Here is a 20,617-nt window from a genome sequence, read left to right on the forward strand (position 1 = left end):
GTAGCAGATTTACCAGTCCACATCTCCATAGGAGTTTTTCCATTTATTGCAGCTGATGGCAAATGGTTAATTAGATGGCACGCATATGTAACTGCCTCAGCCCAAAATTCTTTGCCCAATCCAGCATTGGACAACATACATCGAACTTTCTCCAGTATAGTTCGATTCATTCGTTCTGCCACCCCATTTTGCTGTGGTGTATCCCGAACAGTGAAGTGTCGCACAATGCCCTCATCTTGGCATACTTGTAGAAATGGATCGTTTTTGTACTCAGTACCATTATCTGATTGAAGTCGTTTGACCTTTCGACCAGTCTGAGTCTCCACCATCTTCTTCTATTTCAGAAATGCATCCAAAACTTCACTTTTTCTTTTCATTAGATACACCCATACTTTTCTTGAATAATCATCAACAAAAGTAACAAAATAGTGCATACCTCCCAAAGAAGCTACTTTGGTAGGTCCCCACATATCACTGTGAACGTAGTCCAGAATTCCTTTCATATTGTGAATTGCTGGACCAAATTTTACCCTCTTCTGCTTGCCCAGAACACAATGTTCACAGAATTCCATTTTGCAAGAATTTGCACCTTTCAATAAGCCTTGCTTCACCAATGTCTGCAAAGCTTTTTCACCAGCATGTCCCAATCGCATATGCCATAATCTGGTAGCCTCTGAATCTACATCTTTTGTAGAAACTGTTGATGTTGATCCAATAACTGTACTTCCATTTAAAAAATACAAGTTATTTCTTCTTGTGCCTTTCATCACTGTCAGTTGCCCAGCTACTACTTTTAGTAATCCATCTCTCAAAGTGATTGTGAGCCCTTTAGATTCTAGGGCACCTAATGAGATGAGATTTTTCTTCAGGCTAGGTACGTAGCGAACATCTGTCAAGACTTGGATTGAGCCGTCGTGATTCTTCAATTGGACTGTACCCACTCCCATTGTCTTACAAGCACTATCATTGCCCATAAGAACAATTCCACCTTCTAGCTCTTTAAGACTAGAAAACCAGTCCTTATTAGGACACATATGGTAAGTACATCCTGAATCCAAAATCCACTCATCCGTTTGACATGCCATTGCCATGCCAACCAAGCTAAAGTCTGACTCCTCATCATGCTCCGCTACACATGCATTAGAAATAGCCTTGCCCTTTTGTAGCTTAGGACAATTCTTTTTCCAATGCCCTTTTTCACGGCAAAAGGCACATTCATCTTTGGCGGGTCTCCCTTTGGACTTTCCCCTTCTACCAGATTTGCTGCTGTGTGAACGACCTCTTACTGTTAAGACTTCTGCGGTTGTATCTCTGTGATCTCTTTTATCTTTCTTTCGAGTCTCAGATCTATACAACGCACTACAGACTGCATCAAATGTGATCGTGTCCTTCCCATGAAGCAATGTGGTGGTAAGATGATCATATTCATCAGGAAGGGAATTCAACAACAATAATGCCTTGTCTTCATCTTCAAATTTCTCATCCAAATTTAGCAAGTCTGCTAAAATTTTATTGAATGAGTTCACATGGTCATTCATCGACATACCGGGTGCATACGTGAATCGATAAAGTTTCTTTTTCATATAAAGCCTATTTTCAAGACTTTTCGTTAGAAACTTTTCTTCCAGTGTATCCCATAACTTCTTCGCTGATGTCTCCCTCATGACAGAGTACTTCTGCTCTTTGGCCAAACATAGGCGGATTGTACCACACGCCTGTCTATTGATCTTGGCCTACTCCTTGTCATCCATCTTGTCAGGTTTTTCTTCAAGGGCTATATCTAGCTCTTGCTGACATAAGACATCCAGGATCTCACATTGCCACATACCAAAATTATTGGTACCGTCAAATTTCTCTACTTCAAATTTTGCATTTGTCACAGTAGTCCTTGCTGATGACGATGCTGCTACCATTTTTCTCCTCAATCCCAACTACTGTATACGTGAACAGTACCGTATATGTGAATAGTACCGTATACGTGAATAGTACTATATACATGAATAGTGCCGTATACGTGAATAGTACTGTAAACGGTCGTATTCCCCAAGTACGAACCTGGCTCTGGTACCAATTGTTGCGCGGAAGCGTGTGAAAGAGTAAAATTATTGTACTGAAAAATCACACTAAGTTCAATTCCCAGGAAAGAGAGGTGGATCACGAGGATCGCTTACATACCAGATCTTTCCTAGCCAGAATATCCCTCTATCGTAATTTAATAGCACAATAAATCACTACAATGACACTTGCAAAATATGCAGAACAAAAAATAAAGAACACTAGAATTTTAACGAGGTTCAGCAAATTTTGCCTACGTCCTCGGGCACTACCAAATATATTTCACTCCAAAAATACAAGTGAAAGTTTACAAATAGGGAAAGAGAACAATTGCCTTAAGTAGAGAATGGCAAGTGTGGGATGAAGAAAGTAAGAAATGGTTAGGCCTATTTATAGTTGAGGTTTAAGGATCAACTTGCAATGTCCCTATACAATTAGGGACCAAAATTGCAATTATCCCATGCCAACTTTTAACCCAACTTGCCAACCAATCTTATTTTCTACTTTCGGTGCCCACCATTTTTGACTTTTCAAACAATGTGGGTGGGTTCCAATACAATTCTAGCTTGAGCTTTATTCAGAAAAGGTTAGTAAAAACTTTTACCATAGTACTTTGCCAGAGTTTCCAGAAAGGGACGTGGGATGGGTCTGACTTCGATATACATTTCATTTTTAGATGCAGCGATTGAATCAGTCAAATCATTAATTTATTAGTTTAAATAAATTAATGTTTTTTTAATTAGTCTGTAACTTATTTCTCAATACCATTCTCTAAATTAATGCCTTCACTTATTCTTAATCCAATGGATACATCTGGTCTTACTCACATATGGTCGATGCTTTTCGCTGATATGAATGATATTACAAATTGTGAATTAATGTTGCTAAATGTTGTTATGAATTATTCAAACTATTATCCATCTCGGAGTCAAAAAATTTGTTCAAGTTGATTAAATTTTTTTACCAAATAATTAATTTTACAATTTATATGCAATAAAAGTATGGTTTCGGACAATAAAACAATTAAAAATATATGTGATTATACAAAATAAAATAAAATAAAATGGATTAAATGATGTTTATTTAGTTGAAATGATAAAGTTGAATGTTTGATAATATAACTTATATCGTAAAAAATAGATTTTTGATAAATTTCTAATTGAGCTGAGACGATTGATGGGTGACATTAACTTACTTAAAGAGTTTATTACAGTAGAGACAACTTAATTAGTACGAAAATTCTTAGCTTAATAAATCCCGTTTATTGGCCTGATGGCTAATGTGTTTATCAACTCAGATGTGGCTTGAGTATGAATCACGTTGCTGTTAGGGTTTTATACTCCTCTTATAATTCCTTAAAAAAATTTCTTACCTTAATAATAAAAAGTTTGCAATTTGCATGGTGGAGGATTAACTAAAATCAATTAATAATTTGCCTAGTTAAGAGGATAAAGTTAAAACTAAGTTGATATTAGGGTTTGGCAAATTCAGTTTATGAAGTAATTACTAATCGTTCTTAATTGTTTTTGTCCATAATTTTTTTAGAGTGGTGCTTCAGAATTATAGGAAAATATAATTATTATGTTGGTAATTACACACTTATAATTATAAGGAATTTTATTTTCTAATCGTAAAGCTCGTCGCCCACGAAGATAATGATGTCAAATATAAATTTTTTGATGAAATTGCTTGATGGAACTGATCATTTCAACAAATAGGAAGGCGAGATGTTAAACACTTTGTTTCAACAAAATCTAGATAAAAAAAATCGAAAATATCAAAGAAAAAGAAGCAAATACTAACAATTACTTGACATATTAAGGTTGAGATCCTAATTTTTTTTTTAATTTGATAATCAAAACATAATTTAAATCATTAAAATAAAAATTATAAATTTATATAGGTTATTAAGTAACCCCATTTAATATTCAACTATCAAATTTTCAGAAAATAAATATAGTCAGCTATCTGCTGCAATTCTGAAAACATTTATGAAACTATGTTCCCCCTCCCGAAATAAAATGCCCATTGTACCACGGTGGACTAAATTATTTTTTGTGACCCTGAATAAATTAATTTGGGATTATAATATTTTACCCTAAATTTCTTTAATGTTTCAATACTCAAAATGTAACAAAACCAAAACCTATTAATTTAATGGCCTCAAATTATAAGTACGCAGGTGGAACTTTTTGAAAATTAGTTGGAAAACCTCAAAATTTCAATCCACTATTAAAAAGTTTAATGAGGAAATTAAAAAATTAATAGTTTAATGATTATTTTTGCACTTTACTTTTTTTTAGCATAATGATTTTTTTTCTTTCTAATTTTATAAAAAAAGTTATTTTAGTCTTTAATTTAATTTTTCGCTTCTTTTAATCATTAAATTTGTATTTTTTGTCAAATCACCTAAAAATAGATGAAAAAGTTAACATTTGTTAACTTTGTTGATGTGGCATATACGTGGATTGCCACATGTTATCATTTAATTAATTTCAAATTTTTTTTTACTAATTTTAACTATTTAAAATTTCTAAAAATAGTTTTTATATATTTTAAATTTTTTTAATTTAAAAACAATTAATTAAATATTGACATGTCATTCACATATATGTCACGTCAATAAAATTAAAAAATATTTAATTTTTTAATTATTTTAAAATAATTTGATAAAAAACATAAATTTAAGGGTGCGTTTGGTTCGCTGTATTGGATTAGAGGTGTATTGGATTAGAGGTGTATTGGGATTAGAGGTGTATTGGATTAGAGGTGTAATAGCTAATCCACTGTTTGGTTGAATGTAATGGAATAGAGGCGTAATAGTAATCTTGTGTTTGGTTGAATGGAATAGAGGTGTAATAGCATAATGGAAAAAACTAAAATGACTAGAATACCCTTAGCATAAAATTGTTTTGGTAAATGATTATTGTTATTGTTATTTAAATTTTAATAAGATTATTATTATCAGTAATAAATAATTTAATCATATTTTAACATAATTATTATTAAATATATTTTAATTAAAATATATAATTTATAATAAAATTCTTAATAATCAATATTCTTATATGAATTTACTCAAATCATAATATATGATACTATAAAATATAATTTGAAATAATTAATATTAAATATATTTTAATTAAAATATATGATTTAATAAAATTCTTAATATTAAATATTCTTATATGAATTTTCTAAAATCATAATATATAATACTATAAAATATAATTTAACATAATTATTATTAAATATAAGTTAATAAAAATATATAATTTATCATCATACTATAGATAAATATTGAAATTTGCCACTGTACTTTATTTTTATTTATATTTACCGTTATTTTTTTAAAAAATGAGTAAATTTGTAACTTAATTTTTATGTTATTGAATTTTACCACTAAAATTTAAATTTTATTAATTTTTGCCACTAACTCTTATTTTTTAGTTAAACTCTTATTTTAAATTTATATTGAATTTTTATTTTTTTAAATTACAAATATCTTCATTTAACTTAACGAGTAAATATAATTCTTGACTTTCCTTTCTCATCATCTAAACAAAAGCACAATAAACAAATTGTCAAAAAGAAACCCAAATCCAATAGTTGGGAGATTCAAAAGCTTTCTCCAATAATGTGTTTCTTCTATAAGAAACAATGCTTATAAGCAGCTTGTCAAAGCTCAAAATCTATTTAGTCCTATGTCATACATCCAATGTCATTTGTATATATGCTCCCTCACATCAGCACAAAACACAAGACTCAATATGAAGCATACATGAGAAGAAAACAGTTGGATTGAGTTAATGAAGTACATGCATCTTATGTGTTTTTCTTTCTCAGGGAAAACCTTTCGAGAAAAAAGAAAGTAGAAAAGGAATTAAAAAAATGTTGGTGAAACATTTGAGGAACATGCAAACAAGGTATCCTACAGCTAGTAGTGGTGATGAAATACTCTGCAACAAAATCAGCGCATCTTATAGAATTGAACTCTCGAAACCACACAACGTCGTCCGCTCAATGAATATTTAACCATTATATCAACGTCTCGGGGATTCTTCTTGTTTGGTGCAACAGTCATGCTCTTAATTATTGTCTCCCCTTCACAGATGGTTAACACATCCTCTAGATATAGGACTGTTTGCTTCCAATGGGTAGCTCGCGATCTTGGTCCTGCATTTTGTATTTGCCATTAGCCAAGGCAAAGTTCTTCTAGGCTAGCTTGCTGATTTCTATTCGTAGATAAAATGGAAAGGACAAAGGATGGAGAATTTTGATGTAGATACAAACCTGTAGAGAAACCCATCAATTTGTGGCATTTGGTAAACGAAACATCAAAATATGCAACGAAAGCATGGATGTAATCATCACGCTCTGCAATAAGCTTGAAAGGTGCAGTGAAAGAAGTATCCCCAAAAACCATCTTAGAAATATCCATTGTCTGAAACCAGAAAACCAAAATAAATAATTCAGTTGTACTCCAAACACATTATTTTGTAAAATAATTTCCAATAAGTGTTCATATATATAGATACCCAATGATATATACATACATACAGGAATATGCTTGTGTATTTTCTCACCTTGAGAAAGTGGCAATTTGTTACAATTTGTTTCTGGTCAACCGTGTCAACAAGAGGTTCCATCATAGCTTGCTTTTTTATACAACTCATGTCAAAGCCATAAACATTATTCCAAACTGTAGCAAGATGATGCCATGTAGAAAAGATGGGGTATATATAAGAATACAAAAAGTTGAATTGCAATGAAACACAATAGAAAAACTCGTTGAAAGTTATACAAATACATATGAACATGAATACCTAGATTTATATCAATTTAGCAGTCTGTTATACTCACATTCGATCTTGTCGTCTTTGTACTCGGCATCCTCAATTGCTGTCAAGTAAAGAGAAGCTTCATCTGGTAGCACAACTCCATCATCAACCTGACACGGGTGAAGGAATAAGAACTTTGATTGTAAAGAATGTAGCTTATAAGAACCCAACAAAAGTTTTGCTTTGATGAGCAAGAGTAAAAATAAATTTAAAAGGCCCAGCCCGTTCACCACACGAAATAATAAGGAAGTAAACTGCTCAAGAGAGCTTGACATGATGATGGAGTTAAAATCTCAATCAATTAACAGTTATAGCAGGAATCTAAACTACTTTCTGCAAATCATAGCATGCAACAGAGAATTTAACTAACAAAGTAGCTAGCTGCCCCCAACCACACGAAGCAATACAAGAAGACACAACAATTTTAAAAACTTCACCATCAGGCAAGCCATTTGTTTCAACAATTTGTTTAGCCATGTCAGCCATATGGGAGCATTCAACCTAGGAAAGGGAAAAATATGAACAGCATTTGACAAATAAGAGATAGACGCCAGGAGTGTAAGAATTTAGAACAAACAGAATCCGGCAAACATTTCACTCGGAACTGATTGATGATATAATTGAATTATTGAATCCAATCACAGAGAACTATTTACCTAATGAACTAATCCTACTACAGCTGCTAGCTTAACTACTCTTGAACAATAAACACCAAACAGGTCCAAACCCCAGCATTAACAAGCACAAAAAAATATTATAGAGGGAACAAATGCCCATGGAAAGGGTAAAGAAACCTCATAAAGCCATCAAGCAAACAACTCGCAACAAGAACCATTAATAAATGGTACAAATTAACTACCAAAATTGAACAACATTTTCCCAGATATTTACTCAAGCCCACATTTATTTAGACCAAACAATATAACTTTATATAGGACGCAATAGAGATGGAGAGAACCTGAAGGTTATGGGATTTGATATAGCTCCAGATATGCTTAACAGCATCGGAACGGGAAGCCTCTGGGGCTCCAAGGAATCGAGCCAAAGTAGGAGAAACAGGGGTAAGTTTAAAAATCCCAGAGGGTCGAGTGGTAGTTCGAGGAGTAGCTGGTTTTTCAGTCTTGGGTTTTGAAGCAATTTACATTGCTAATTAAAATAGAGAAAACGAGACAATTTACATTGTAATCGAGTTCCAATTTCCACCAGCAACAAAAACCTTTAAGAAATAGAAATCTACTCGGAACTTAAGCTAATTAAAATACAGGAATCCATATAAATTTGAGAGCAAAAGAGAGTTAGAAATATGAATTTACCTTTCCAGTTGCTGTAAACTCCGAAAATAAAAGGTTGAGAAGGCCAAGCGTCGATTCTATTGTAATCTTCAGCAAAAGAAAGACAGAAGGAAGAAACAGAAGACGGAAAGGGGAAGCAGGAGGGTAAAACAGGGTCTAAAACTCAAGCAGCACCTAATCTGAGAAAGAGGAACGTAATAGAAATCGGTGGATTTTGGGGATTAGGGGTGTAATGTAATAGACGGGTATTAGCCAATACCCTGAACCAAACAGAGGATTGAAGTGGGATTAAATGGGGCCCACCGATTAGGGGTGTATTGGCAATACACTCAACCAAACATGGTGTAAAAATTAAAAAAAAAAACTAAAATAACAAATAAATCTCATTTTGCCTTTTTCTAAAGTTGATTCGTAGCTATTCTTTAAAAAAGAAATTCTTTTCTTCTTGGAATAATAAAGAAAGAGCAGAATGAACTATCCTCCTTTATTCTTCCTTTAAAGCGGTGAGGGCTCAACCCATTGGTAAACGCAAAAGGTTGGGGATGGAAATGGAATATATAAAAAAGTATTTTTTTAATAGAAAATTATTTGATTATTTTTAGTGAATTTTTTAGATTTTATAATAAAAAAATCTAAGTTTTATGTTAATTTCTTTTAAATAAGGACTAAAATTACACATAACCCTTCTCCCAACCCTTAAATAAGAAAATAATGTGTTTTAACCCACTCGAATCAACGTCCTCTTAACAATAATATTAAATGCTTATGCTAATTGAATTAAAATTCAATATACATTTTATATTTAAAATTACATGAATTTGCTGATGAATTTCGTTAAATTAAATTTTATAATATTGTAAATTAGTTCGAGCTGTTTTGTTAAATCAAATTTATAATAAATATAAATTAATTCGAGCTATTTTAAGATCATTGAAGAAAAGACCAAGAATCCTTAACATAATGTTACGAGATGTTGAGATTTAAATGGAAAAACAGTAAACATAAGGTGGTCCAATCCAAAAGCACATACAAAGTTATTATAACCAGAAGAATACTAAAGAGAGAATCGAAGGAAATGAAAATAGTCCACAAAACAAATTCCAAGGCATTGCCAATTGCCAGTCAATCATATCAATAATGGAAGACATAGACATTGTACTCCACCACTGCATTCCCAGTTTTTAAATCCAATGTTTGAGTCTTGGCCTGAGCATATCCACGTGCAAATCGGAAAAGTCCACTACCGCCGACGATAGGCATCTCCCTTACCCTCGAGAACACGGTGTTCCGCCCCAATAGACTAAGGGAACTACCGTTATACTTGCCTTCCATGAAAGCCAAGTTCATTACCATTAATAAACCGACTTCGTCTTGCGCTGCTGATGCGTAAATCCCTTGCGCTTTTCCCACGAGCTTGGAGTTGGGGTCGGGTGCGGCCGTCAAAGGGTCATCGGCCATCATGACAACGCCAAAGCCAGTATGGGATTTGTTGGTCGAGGCGGAGCTGGCGACAGGGATAGCGGTTGGGTTTCGTGAGCTAACTATGTCATGGAAGTAGAAGTGAAGATGGGTGAGCTTCTCTCGCTTGAGACCGAACTTTTTGGGAGACAAAATGTTGGAGAAGGAACCACTAGAGGTTGCAGAGAAGAAGAGCAAAGTAAAGTGAAAGAAGAAAGTAGAGGAAGATAATTTTGAGAAGGTTTTAGGCATGTTGAAATATACAGAGATTTCGGGACTTTGATGAATGTAGGCGAACTAAGATAGGGGACACTTGCACTATATATTGAGTTAATGGGGCCTTTCAAGTTTTTGGCAGAAAGTGAACGCACTCAATTTTTTTTATATACAATTTTTACCACATATCTCAAGATTATATATAAATTTTTTATTTAATTTAATACATAAATTTTAATTTAGTATAATTATACATATAAAATTTTAGTTGTAGTTCACATGTATATATTAAATTTTAATTTTGATTCAATTATATACCTTTAAAGAAATAAATAAGTCAATTTTTTTCTTATATTAGATAATTATAATTATTTTGTATGAAATATATAAATATTTTGATTTTTATCCCTAATTTTTATATAATTTCTTTTATAATTTTTGTATAGGGAAAATCTGAAACTATACACGAACTTTGGAATAATTTGTAATTTTATACATAAATTTTGATTTGATTTGATTATCACAAATCACTACCATCATTATTGATATGAAATCATTTTACGTATTGCATAGAAAAATGATTATACTTATCTAATATAAAAATAAATTGATATATCTATAATAGTGAAAGGGAAAATATTATAAATTAACTAGTAACGAAACTTGAATAAACGTCCCATAATAGTATTTTTTTCTTTAAATGTATAAATTGAATCAAAATCAAAATTTTATATATACATTGAAATCGCAATCAAAGTTTTATTTATATATTTGAATTATGATCAAAGTTTCATGTGTATAATTGCACAAAATCAAAGTTTATGTATTAAAACACACATTAAATCAAACTTCATATATAATTATGATATTAATCTATTTTTGTATAATATTTGTAATTTTATAACATTTTGTAATTTTTCTATATATATTTAAAAATTATTTAAAATTTTTATAATATTTTAATAATTTCTAGGTCATAATTAAGGTATCCACCATCGGCAGCAACTAATCCCCTCACCACAGATGCTTTTCAGAGAGGTAAATGATTAGTCATAAAATGTGTTTCATTCCAATAAACATGAGTCGAGAAAGATGATTTTCAATAATTTTTAGATTTAAATAAAAAAACTCTCATCAATAATTTTAAAATCAATCAAGCCACCACATCGACATTTTTTCCATATCAAACACATGAACTGTCAGTCATCATTTTCTCCACCTCAGTTGCTACATCAATCACCATGCCATAACCTAATAATAGAGGTTTTGATGTAAAATTATATTTTAAGAGGGTTTGACGAAAAATTACATTTTAAAAATTCAATTGATTACAAACTTTTAATTAAGACTTAAGTGTAATTTTCACATAAAAACTGATGATTTTAAAAATACTTTTTATTAATAATATTCTTTTATAAAAAAAAAACCTAACACTGAGATATGCATATCCAACCAAATCAGATAATCCCCAAGTAAATAATTTATTGATGTTCTAATGTTGACTTCATGTCGTACACAAGTCTCTTTATTTTAGTTTCTGAGAATTAAGTAGCCGAAACAAGAAAGTATAAATAAAATTCTAGCATGAAAGATTAGGTCCAGGATCAACACCAAACCGGCTACAATATTCTGTATAGTAATTAATCCGAGCTTGAACCGCAGCTTGGTTCCCACCATCGCATTCAATAGCCCCATTAATGGCTCGAATCGTTGCCCCGAACCCTTGGCTTATAACCGGTTGAACAAAGTTCACCCAATACCACAAGGCCGTCTTGAAGGAGATAACAGGGTCCGTGGCTACGGTTTCAGGTGAGTTTAGTCCGTCGAACCCGATGCTCTCCCCAGCTGGTCCATAGTTAAAGTTCCAGGATAGTTGGATCGGACCCCGACCGTAGTAGCCTTTATCAGGGTTGCATGGATATTGGGTGTTGGTCTCATCACAGTAGTCCCTGGTTGCACCATTTATCTCTTCTATGTAGCAAAAATCTGTACAGGTAGCATGTTCAAACATTTGTTATATCCGTAATCATGATATATAAAACAGGATTTTTGGATCGTAATTTAAGTTTGTAATAGGAATAGAGTAGTCGAAATCTTATGTCCAGTTTCATGGGTGACATGAGCAAAGAAAGCAGCAACCTCACGACTAGTATCATCAGCTGTACCAAATTGAGTAAAAGAATTGAGAGCTTCAAGAAATGCAGCCCTTGAATAAAAATTCCTCCCTTCGCAACTGGCATCTGCTTGATTCAAATTTCCATTAAAGAACTGGTCTGTTACTATATCAGCCACCATTTGAGCCTTTACCGACACCAATCCGGCGATAATTCCGGCCATAAAAATGGCTACTAGACTCTTCCACATACTGGGAAATAACATATTTGTAATATTAATTGAACCAAATTTGATGTGAAAAAAGTGGGTGATAGTTAAGAGTTATTTATAGGGGCCACAAAGGGCATCAATGTTTTTGTTTTGAAAATTTCAAGTTTGACATGCAGGATTTCCAGTTTGCCTAAATTCAAGACTTTTAAACTTTGGGTCATGATAACAACTTATTGTTCTAGATAATTCAACCTTTCATAATAATGATCTCCTAAGCATTGCCCACCATTTTATATTCAAGTTGGGCATCTGTCCCTTTCTCAATTAATTTTAAGTTGAATGTTTAACATAATATTTATTTATCCCAATTAATCCATCGGACAAAGATGATTGGGTTATTTACAATTATGAATCTAACTTCATTCAATTTTTTTTAAAACCACATAAATTGTATTCTCCAACCCCAAGAGAGGGTGTTGAAGTTTAAAGCTAACATCAAAGGCTACAATGAAAAAAACTTAATATATATTTTTTGGTTGGTGCATATATATAATTATTTTTTTATGTTTATAGTATCCATTTATTTTAGATAAAATATAATTACATCATATAAATTTTTTTTTTAAATTTTAAATACGATTATGATTATGTTAGGATAATTACTATCATTAGCTCAAAATCCGAATGAGTTTGGGTCAGATTTTAATGAACTCGCTCTCCTGTGAAATTACATATGCATAAAATCGTATAAACACATGTTGAGTCTAGAGTAAAATACGTATCTATATACATGAAGCCTTCCTAACATATCATATCATTGAACAATACCCATATTATATAAATATATAAATACCACTACAAAAGGAGATAGAGAAAACAATCAAGAAATTATAAACAAACAAATTATGAAATCATATACTGAGTAAAAGGTTGACCTTACCTTCATAAAAAATAAAAGAAAAATGGGAATGGCTTACTGTTCCAGTGAAAAGGATTTCCATCTAACGGGCTTGACTGACTTCTGACTTTAGGAAAGTCAGCTTTTTTGTTTTTTTAAAGGAAAAAATGTTTTATATATATATATGCCAAATTCAAGTTAATAAAATTAATTATTAATCACATGAGTTGGTCAACATCCTGATCAATTATCACATTTGCTTGACACAAACTATAATTATTACAATGTCACTACTTCCATACGTATATAATGCAAATATGCCTGATGGTTTCTTCCAATTAATCAAAATTAATACGACTTACCAAAATTATATTCACTTCCTAATGTTATACAAGTAGGGTTTTTCAATACTAAAAGTTAATAAAAAGTGACTTAAAATTTGATAATTTACCATTCATAGCTATTATTGATCCATGCACACGACTTCATATTAGCACCCATAAACTGTGACGAGATTAGTCATCACCTACTGGGATGTCTTCTCTGCGAAATGAGGTGTTTTCAGATTTCGTTAACAGTCTACCAAGAAGTATGCATTGGAGATGGCTCCGTAAGATCTTCATCTTTCACGGTAGAGTACTCATGGACACTAATTTCATTCCAAAAAAGAGAACCTTGACAAGGAAGAGATTCGGGTTTATTCGATTTGCATGTAAAACAGGCGATGAAAGCTATCAGAAAGTTGAATGGAATGTGGATTGAGAACCAGATAGGTGTCAATATGGTTAGATTTCGTGGAAGATGATATATCTGGAGGAAGGTTGATGGGACGGAGGTAATGGATGGAGGCAAACTGACAACTGGGCACCAGAAAAATTCTTGAAGAGTAAAGATGTTGAAAAGCCGTCATGTAGAAACTTTCTTAACAACCGAACCACGAAGAAAGCTTCGAGGTTGTAATCAATGAATTTGCTAAATACAAATTGGAATGGAGGGTAGTAGTTACGATATGGAATGGCTAAAGGAGAACATAAAGACGATAAGCAATCTGGACATCAACATTAAGAAACTTTCAAGCAATCACTTCCTTGTTGAGTTTGTCGACAAGGAAACATTTAAAAGTCTGGAAGAAAATCGATGGTCTCGCTTTGACCATTGGTTCATTAACATTAAACCGTGGTTTGAGGATTTCAGAGATTTCCATGGGCTTGTCTTTTTGAAATATATGTATTAAAAATTAAAAAAATAATTGTTGTTTAATATTTATTTAATTTTTTAATTGAGTATGTGATTTGACTTGCAACTTCAAATGATATAGATCCAACGAGTGAAAATCATGTAACCAAATAATAATAATAATTGAGAACAACAACAAATGGAAATTAAAACCTGTCCAAGTATTTTATTGTTGACTTTTCTTTATCATTAAATTTTTTTTTTTTGGAAAAATTTATCCTTACCTGTCCAAGTATCTCATTTTCCCTAAAACGATATTTGTAAAACATTATTGTAAGGAAAATTAAAGCTGCAAATTTCAGTACATAAATAAATGGAATAAACTCTAGCAGCTGAGATTATCACCAGGAGCGACACCAAGTTGGCTACAATATTGAGTGTAGTAGTTAATCCGAGACTGAACTTTAGTCGGATCCACACCGTTGCATTCAAGGTCTCCATTAATGGCTCGAATAGTGGCCCCGAACCCTTGGTTCATCACGCCTGCAACATTGTTCATCCAAAACCAAATGGCAGCCTTGAAGGAGATAAGAGGGTCGTTGGCCACGGTTTCCGGTGCGTCTAAGCCGTTGAACCCGATATCGGAACCGGCTGGTCCGTAGTTGTAGTTCCATGTTAGTTGCAGTGGTCCACGACCGTAGTAACCTTTGCTTGGGTTGCATGGATAATCGGTTTTTGTCTCGTCACAGTAGTCCTTTGAGGCTCCACCGTCCTCTTCAATGTGACAGAAACCTGTAAGCAACAACAACATAAATATTGTTATTGAAAATATATAGCATTAAATAATGCAACAACACGATAAAGTATTGTTGAGGGATTTTTTTATTTCTCGGAAAGAAGTCTTCAAATTCGGAATTAGTCAAGTGGAGCTCTCAACACAGTTGGCATTTGACTCTGTTGAGAGCTCGAGAAGCTTACGAGCGCACAGAGAAGGCGTGTCTTCGCCCATTAAGAAAATGACCTTGTGAGCCAGTCACCTCCTCATGTTCTCAACAAAGTTGAAAGACAAAATTTGAAATAAAACCCAACATAGGCACTCCAAACCCTATAACGGACGTGTCTCGACAGGTTTTTATCAGAAAATTAAAGAGTAAAAAGAGATGCTTACTTCCAGTTTCATGGGTAGCATGAGCAAAGAAAGCAGCAATCTCACGCCTAGAATCCTCAACCGACCCAATCCTTGCGAACTGAGTGAAAGAATTGAGAGCATCAAGGAACACCCCTCTCGAGTAAAAGCTCCTTCCTACACAAGTTGAAGCCGCCTGGTTCAATATCCCATCGAAGAATTCCTGCGTAACAATGTCAGCTATGGAGATCCCATTGTTAACACAAGGACCCCCTCGGCAATTCACTCCACAGAAATCGTCTCCCGTCCCGCAAAACCCGAACCGACTGCAACACTCGGTCGCCGAGCAAGTGTTGCCGCATTGAGCTTTCACCATTCCAGCAACCATTTCCGCTAGGATAATGGCTATGAAGCTTGTTTTCATGGTGGAAGTCGCCATTTTTTTTTTCCCTGCTGGAATTGAAATTGTGTGTTTGGATATGGAGATTTGCTGGATATTTAGGAGTTATTTATAGATTTAAGAGAGGGCAAGGAAAGCAATAAGGAGTTTGTGTGGGTAAAAGGAGAAAAGAGCTTGCTTGTTTGAGCAAGGCATGAACGAAGACAACGGGTCTTACCGGCCAAACTTTGACGAGTCAACATGAGAACGACGGGTGTGCTTTGGAAGGCAACCAGAAATTTCTTTGGTCGTACATATTGAAACTTCTACTTTTATTATTTTATCGAATTAGTAAACTGTAATAAATTAACTAAAATTAACAACTTAAATTTATATTTTACTAGTAACATGACTAATTTTTAAAATTTATTATAAAAACAAAATCTTCATAAATAATATTTAGATTGGTTTAAAATGATTGATGAATAATATTTAGATTGGTTTAAAATGATTGATTAAGCTATTATCAAACATTTGTTATACATTGATTCAAACCTTGTGAATTTATCACTTATATGAAAAAAATTAAATAATTTAACCTTATAAAATTCATAAATTATGATATTCTAATTTAACATACAACTTTTTATCCCTAATTTGTTCCGTTAAGCAATAAATAATTAATTTTCTTAATTTTAAATTTACATATTCAAAGCTTGATATTAAGTTTTGATTTAATTGATGATTTACCTTTAAGTTTGAGTTTGGCTCGAAGTTCAATTAAATTTGTTTTAAAGTTTTCATACTTAAGCTTGAGCTCAAGTTTGATTAAGTTTATATGTATTTAAGTTTTAACTCAGCTTGATAGTTAAGCTTACTGTTAATATTTAATAATATGTATTAAGGGAAATAACATATTATAATAATAACAATAAAAATATTTAAAATCTATATTAAAAATGAAATGTTCGATAAGCCTCACGAGTTGTTCGAGCAGTGTAATACTAAAATTGAATTCGGCTCAATTGTTAGCTCGAACTTGACTAGATAAAAATTGAGTTGAGTTAGAGTTTTTTTTTTTTCAAATCAAACTCAAATAAATTATGGTGAACACCAATGGCTTGTTTAAACTATTCAAAAGTTAGGTCACTAGTATAATTTGTTTTGATAAGCTTATTCAAATTAAATTTAATAACTAAATTTTATTTTATTTAATTATAAAATTTTAAGTATTAATGTAAAAATATTTTCAAATTTTAATAGAAAAAAGGAGATTTAACAAGAAAAGAAAATCAATTCAGGAGCAGACCTAATTCATAACAACTTCATGTGTGTATATATATATATTAATGCTATGTTAGGTAATATTTAGTGACTCCTATAACTTAATTTTAGAAAATAGAAAGAAATTTTTTTTTACTTATTTTAAAAATGTCTTATTTTTATAAAAATTTTTACTCATCATTCTAAATTTAATTTTATACTAATTATTTTTAATTTTATGTCTCCTATTAATTATAATAATATAGGATAAATAATTTTTTTTGGTATTATTACATTAATAATTTAATTAAAAGACTTTTTTGGTAACAAGAAATAATTAGGAAGCAAATACAATAACAACAAATTAATTAGAAGTAATAACCATGGAATCAATATTAACCCCGAGAAGTTCCCGTAATAAAGTTTGGGGCTCTTCATATACTTGCATCTTATCATAATTCCTACTTACAAATTTAGCCATCCAATCAGCCACTCTTTTGTATTCCTTGGGGATGTGTTGAAAGCAAATTTTCTATTTTCGGCATAGTAGTTGATTAATCAAACGCAACTACGGTATCATACTATTACCCGCACTACTAACTAAGGTAATTTTCACAATTAAAACATTATCACACTTTAATTCTAATTATCTAAAATCGAACTCCCATACTAAATTGAACACTTCTAATAGATCTCTTACCCCAGTTTTAAATACGAGAAAAAACCCTCTCAACCATTCACTCGAAGTTGATTAAAGGTAGGGGGCTATTGGATATATAGTTTCTTCAAAGTCAGTCAAATTCATTCGTTGAAAAAAAGACTTAAGACTGATTCAATTTGATTTTTCTTTTCTTTTTATCAACGTTTCATATTTATTGTTAAAGTCAATCTTATGTCTGCTATTATTAGGCTGGCTTTCAGTTTTTTTATAAAATTATTTAAAAATACATATATAGAACTGACAGCTCATAATAAATAAATAAATTTAATTAAGACCTTTTCTTGGCACTGAGCAGCCTTAATCATTGATTAATTATTATGTATGCCTATTGGTGATTTTAAAGTTAGTAAAATGCATTAATGCAACATAATCGATGTTAAATTAAATTTTCTGTTATTAAATAAATAAATAAATTATTTACTATTAAAAAATTAAATAATTAAAAATGATAATAGAGTTAGTGTTTATTGAATAAAAAGTATCTTGATTTTTTTAAATTACAGTTGGGTTTTAAATAAAAGATTTTATTTATAAAATTATAAAAATATTAAATCTAATTTTATTTAATTTATTTTTATAGTACGGAAATGAAATTGATTTAAAAAATTAATAATCATATTTTTATAATAAAGAAACTTTTCAAATACATTCATAAAAAATGTGTAATTAAATCCGTTAGACTAAAAAATAGGCAAATACCAACAATGCAAGAAATTCATTATTCAAATATATATAATAGAACATTAATCATCAAATGCCATGTGGTCTCTGCTTTGTACCTCACTTGCAATCCTGCCCATAGGCGGCCATCGCTAAACCCTGCACCTCGTACATGCAATACCGAAACCAATTTTTATATATTTATATATTTATATATTGATAATTTAAATGTATAGAATGATTCATTTGGTGTTTTAATTTTATAAAAAAATTGTTTTTTTATTTAATTGTCATCTCTTTTAATAATTAAATTTGTGTTGTTTGTCAAAACAGATTAAAATAAATTGAAAAACTAATCTCTATTAATTTACTTGACATAACATTTATATGATAACCCATATATGTTATTTCAACAATTAATTATGTTTTTAAAAAATCCGAAAAATTCCAAAAAAATATAAAAAATATTATAAATTAAAAATTTTAATTATCTCTTCTTTGCCATAAATTATTTTATTCCAAATATTAAAATAAAAATAAAAAATATTACCCATTTTTGAAAATAAATTAGTGCAAGAAATGAGTTAATATAGATAGCAAGTGAGGAAAATAAAGTAAGCAAAAGAATATCCACTTGTGTGAAAATGGATTCATGATTTTAACTTTATGAGCCACTAAGTCACTCTAGAGGGATGGAATTACTATGGAATCCACTTCGAAAAGGTCAGAATATTCTGATTTTAAGTAGGATCTTTTATACTAAAATAAAATAAAACCAAGTAAGATATTTAATATAAAATTCATTCAAGTGTTGAGAACAAATGATATAGGGGCACACCATGGTCGACAAAACTCTATCCAAAACTAAATTGATATATTTTTCATCCTAGGGTTGCAGAAATCTATATACTCCTATGGGTTTCGAAAATGCCATACCAGCCAGCGCATCGACGACCTTATTGGCCTCCCTATACACATGATGTACTTCCACTGACCACTCTAACTTTAATCAGTCTTTTAATGGCTCTTACCAAAGTATTGTCACCATACATTCCTTGCTGCGAATTAAGCAGAGAAACCACCAGCAAACTGTCCGTCTCGAGCACCACCTTTCTCGTCCCAATATCCCATGCTTGTTGGAGACCCTCCAGTACGCGCCAACGTTCAGCTTCGATAATCGAGCATTTACCAGTACTCTTTGCAATTCCAAGAATCCATACTCCTTCATGATTTAGTACAACACACCCAGTTGTTGCTGCACCAGTCACATTGCTCCTAGCACCATCGGTGTTGATCTTAAACCACCTCTAGCTCGGCCTTTTCCAACAAATTAGCTTCTCCACTCTTATTACTTCTTCCATCAGCCGATCAGCCTGTTGTAATACATCCTCCCATTTAATAACATATCAAAATGAATTTTTAACTATATCTCAAGACCAAATTAACTATTAACCCTTTGAATTAAGGTGTGACGATACTTTTTTAATAAAAATTAACAGCCGAGGAATAAAAATATAACAATTTATTAACATTGAGGACTATTACTTAATTTTTAAAAATTAAGTGATCAAAATATAATCTTAAAAAATTTTAGAGACAGGTAATAAAGAATATAAGTAATATACGGTATAATTATATTATAATTACAAATATATATATATACAAGGAGGATTATCATGAAAAAATTTGGGAGGCAGCGGAATTGGCATCAAAATGGAATTTGTTAATTTTGATTTTCAAGGTATTTTGATATAAAATGCTATTAACCCAAATTTATGTAGAAGTGTTTGGAAGGGATTTTCTAGCAAATTTAAAGGTTATGTATCGATGCCTAGACTTGAAGTGTTGATATATAGGGAAGTCAATAGTCATAACATAAATTAGAAAGTTAAGGTATCAATACGTATGTTTAAGGTATTAATACACACCTTCAAGATATCTAAGCTGTTTAGGCCTGTCTATATTAAATTTATAATTTTTAGTGCATTATTTTTATTTAATATTTAGTAATGATATATATAATTTTTATTATCATTATATAAATTTTCTTTTATTTTAATTTTTAAATATAAATAATTTAATATATTTTTTAATATAGAATATTCAGTCTTAGCTTGACTGGCATTAATATTGTTATCAAGCAGGAGAATTTGGATTTGAGCGCATTAAAATATGTTTATCTTCCTCTTTAAGGGTTAGGAAGGGAT

General features: G+C 31.4%; 4 protein-coding genes and 1 long non-coding RNA gene across 5 annotated transcripts; all 5 read right to left on the bottom strand.

The window, feature by feature from the left end:
• Positions 1-5,837: 5,837 nt before the first annotated feature.
• On the bottom strand, positions 5,838-6,511 carry LOC107957191 (probable protein arginine N-methyltransferase 1). The gene is made up of 2 exons (XM_016892641.2): positions 6,349-6,511; positions 5,838-6,231 (listed from the first exon to the last, which is right to left on the bottom strand). Exons 1-2 carry the CDS (start codon positions 6,494-6,496, stop codon positions 6,026-6,028), a joined length of 354 nt encoding a protein of 117 aa, XP_016748130.2. The 5' UTR covers positions 6,497-6,511; the 3' UTR covers positions 5,838-6,025.
• A 175-nt stretch (positions 6,512-6,686) lies between these two features.
• Positions 6,687-7,212, bottom strand: LOC121206307 (uncharacterized). Its single transcript, XR_005901388.1, has 2 exons — positions 6,919-7,212; positions 6,687-6,757 (listed from the first exon to the last, which is right to left on the bottom strand). It is a non-coding gene; the product is annotated as an uncharacterized lncRNA (long non-coding RNA).
• A 1,928-nt stretch (positions 7,213-9,140) lies between these two features.
• On the bottom strand, positions 9,141-9,985 carry LOC107957192 (dirigent protein 22). The gene has a single exon (XM_016892642.2). The coding sequence runs from the start codon at positions 9,896-9,898 to the stop codon at positions 9,320-9,322; it is 579 nt and encodes a 192-aa protein (XP_016748131.1). The 5' UTR covers positions 9,899-9,985; the 3' UTR covers positions 9,141-9,319.
• Positions 9,986-11,324: 1,339 nt separating this feature from the next.
• LOC107957193 (endochitinase EP3) lies at positions 11,325-12,363 on the bottom strand. Its single transcript, XM_016892644.2, has 2 exons — positions 12,028-12,363; positions 11,325-11,848 (listed from the first exon to the last, which is right to left on the bottom strand). The coding sequence occupies exons 1-2, from the start codon at positions 12,239-12,241 to the stop codon at positions 11,442-11,444; spliced, it is 621 nt and encodes a 206-aa protein (XP_016748133.2). The 5' UTR covers positions 12,242-12,363; the 3' UTR covers positions 11,325-11,441.
• A 2,100-nt stretch (positions 12,364-14,463) lies between these two features.
• LOC107957194 (endochitinase EP3) lies at positions 14,464-15,970 on the bottom strand. Its single transcript, XM_016892645.2, has 2 exons — positions 15,430-15,970; positions 14,464-15,053 (listed from the first exon to the last, which is right to left on the bottom strand). The coding sequence occupies exons 1-2, from the start codon at positions 15,824-15,826 to the stop codon at positions 14,647-14,649; spliced, it is 804 nt and encodes a 267-aa protein (XP_016748134.2). The 5' UTR covers positions 15,827-15,970; the 3' UTR covers positions 14,464-14,646.
• Between the last annotated feature and the right edge of the window lie 4,647 nt (positions 15,971-20,617).

Source organism: Gossypium hirsutum, chromosome A09 (genome assembly GCF_007990345.1).
Source record: "Gossypium hirsutum isolate 1008001.06 chromosome A09, Gossypium_hirsutum_v2.1, whole genome shotgun sequence".
Classification (NCBI taxonomy): Eukaryota; Viridiplantae; Streptophyta; class Magnoliopsida; order Malvales; family Malvaceae; genus Gossypium; species Gossypium hirsutum.

Coding starts and splice junctions, on each gene's coding strand:
- LOC107957192 (XM_016892642.2), bottom strand. CDS start 9,898: ATGCCTAAAACCTTCTCAAAATTATCTTCCTCTACTTTCTTCTTTCAC.
- LOC107957193 (XM_016892644.2), bottom strand. CDS start 12,241: ATGTTATTTCCCAGTATGTGGAAGAGTCTAGTAGCCATTTTTATGGCC. Junction 11,849..12,027: donor CAATTCTTTTACTCAATTTG/GTACAGCTGATG, acceptor CTACCTGTACAG/ATTTTTGCTACATAGAAGAG.
- LOC107957194 (XM_016892645.2), bottom strand. CDS start 15,826: ATGGCGACTTCCACCATGAAAACAAGCTTCATAGCCATTATCCTAGCG. Junction 15,054..15,429: donor TGCTACCCATGAAACTGGAA/GTAAGCATCTCT, acceptor TGTTGCTTACAG/GTTTCTGTCACATTGAAGAG.
- LOC107957191 (XM_016892641.2), bottom strand. CDS start 6,496: ATGGATATTTCTAAGATGGTTTTTGGGGATACTTCTTTCACTGCACCT. Junction 6,232..6,348: donor ATTGATGGGTTTCTCTACAG/GTTTGTATCTAC, acceptor TACAAAATGCAG/GACCAAGATCGCGAGCTACC.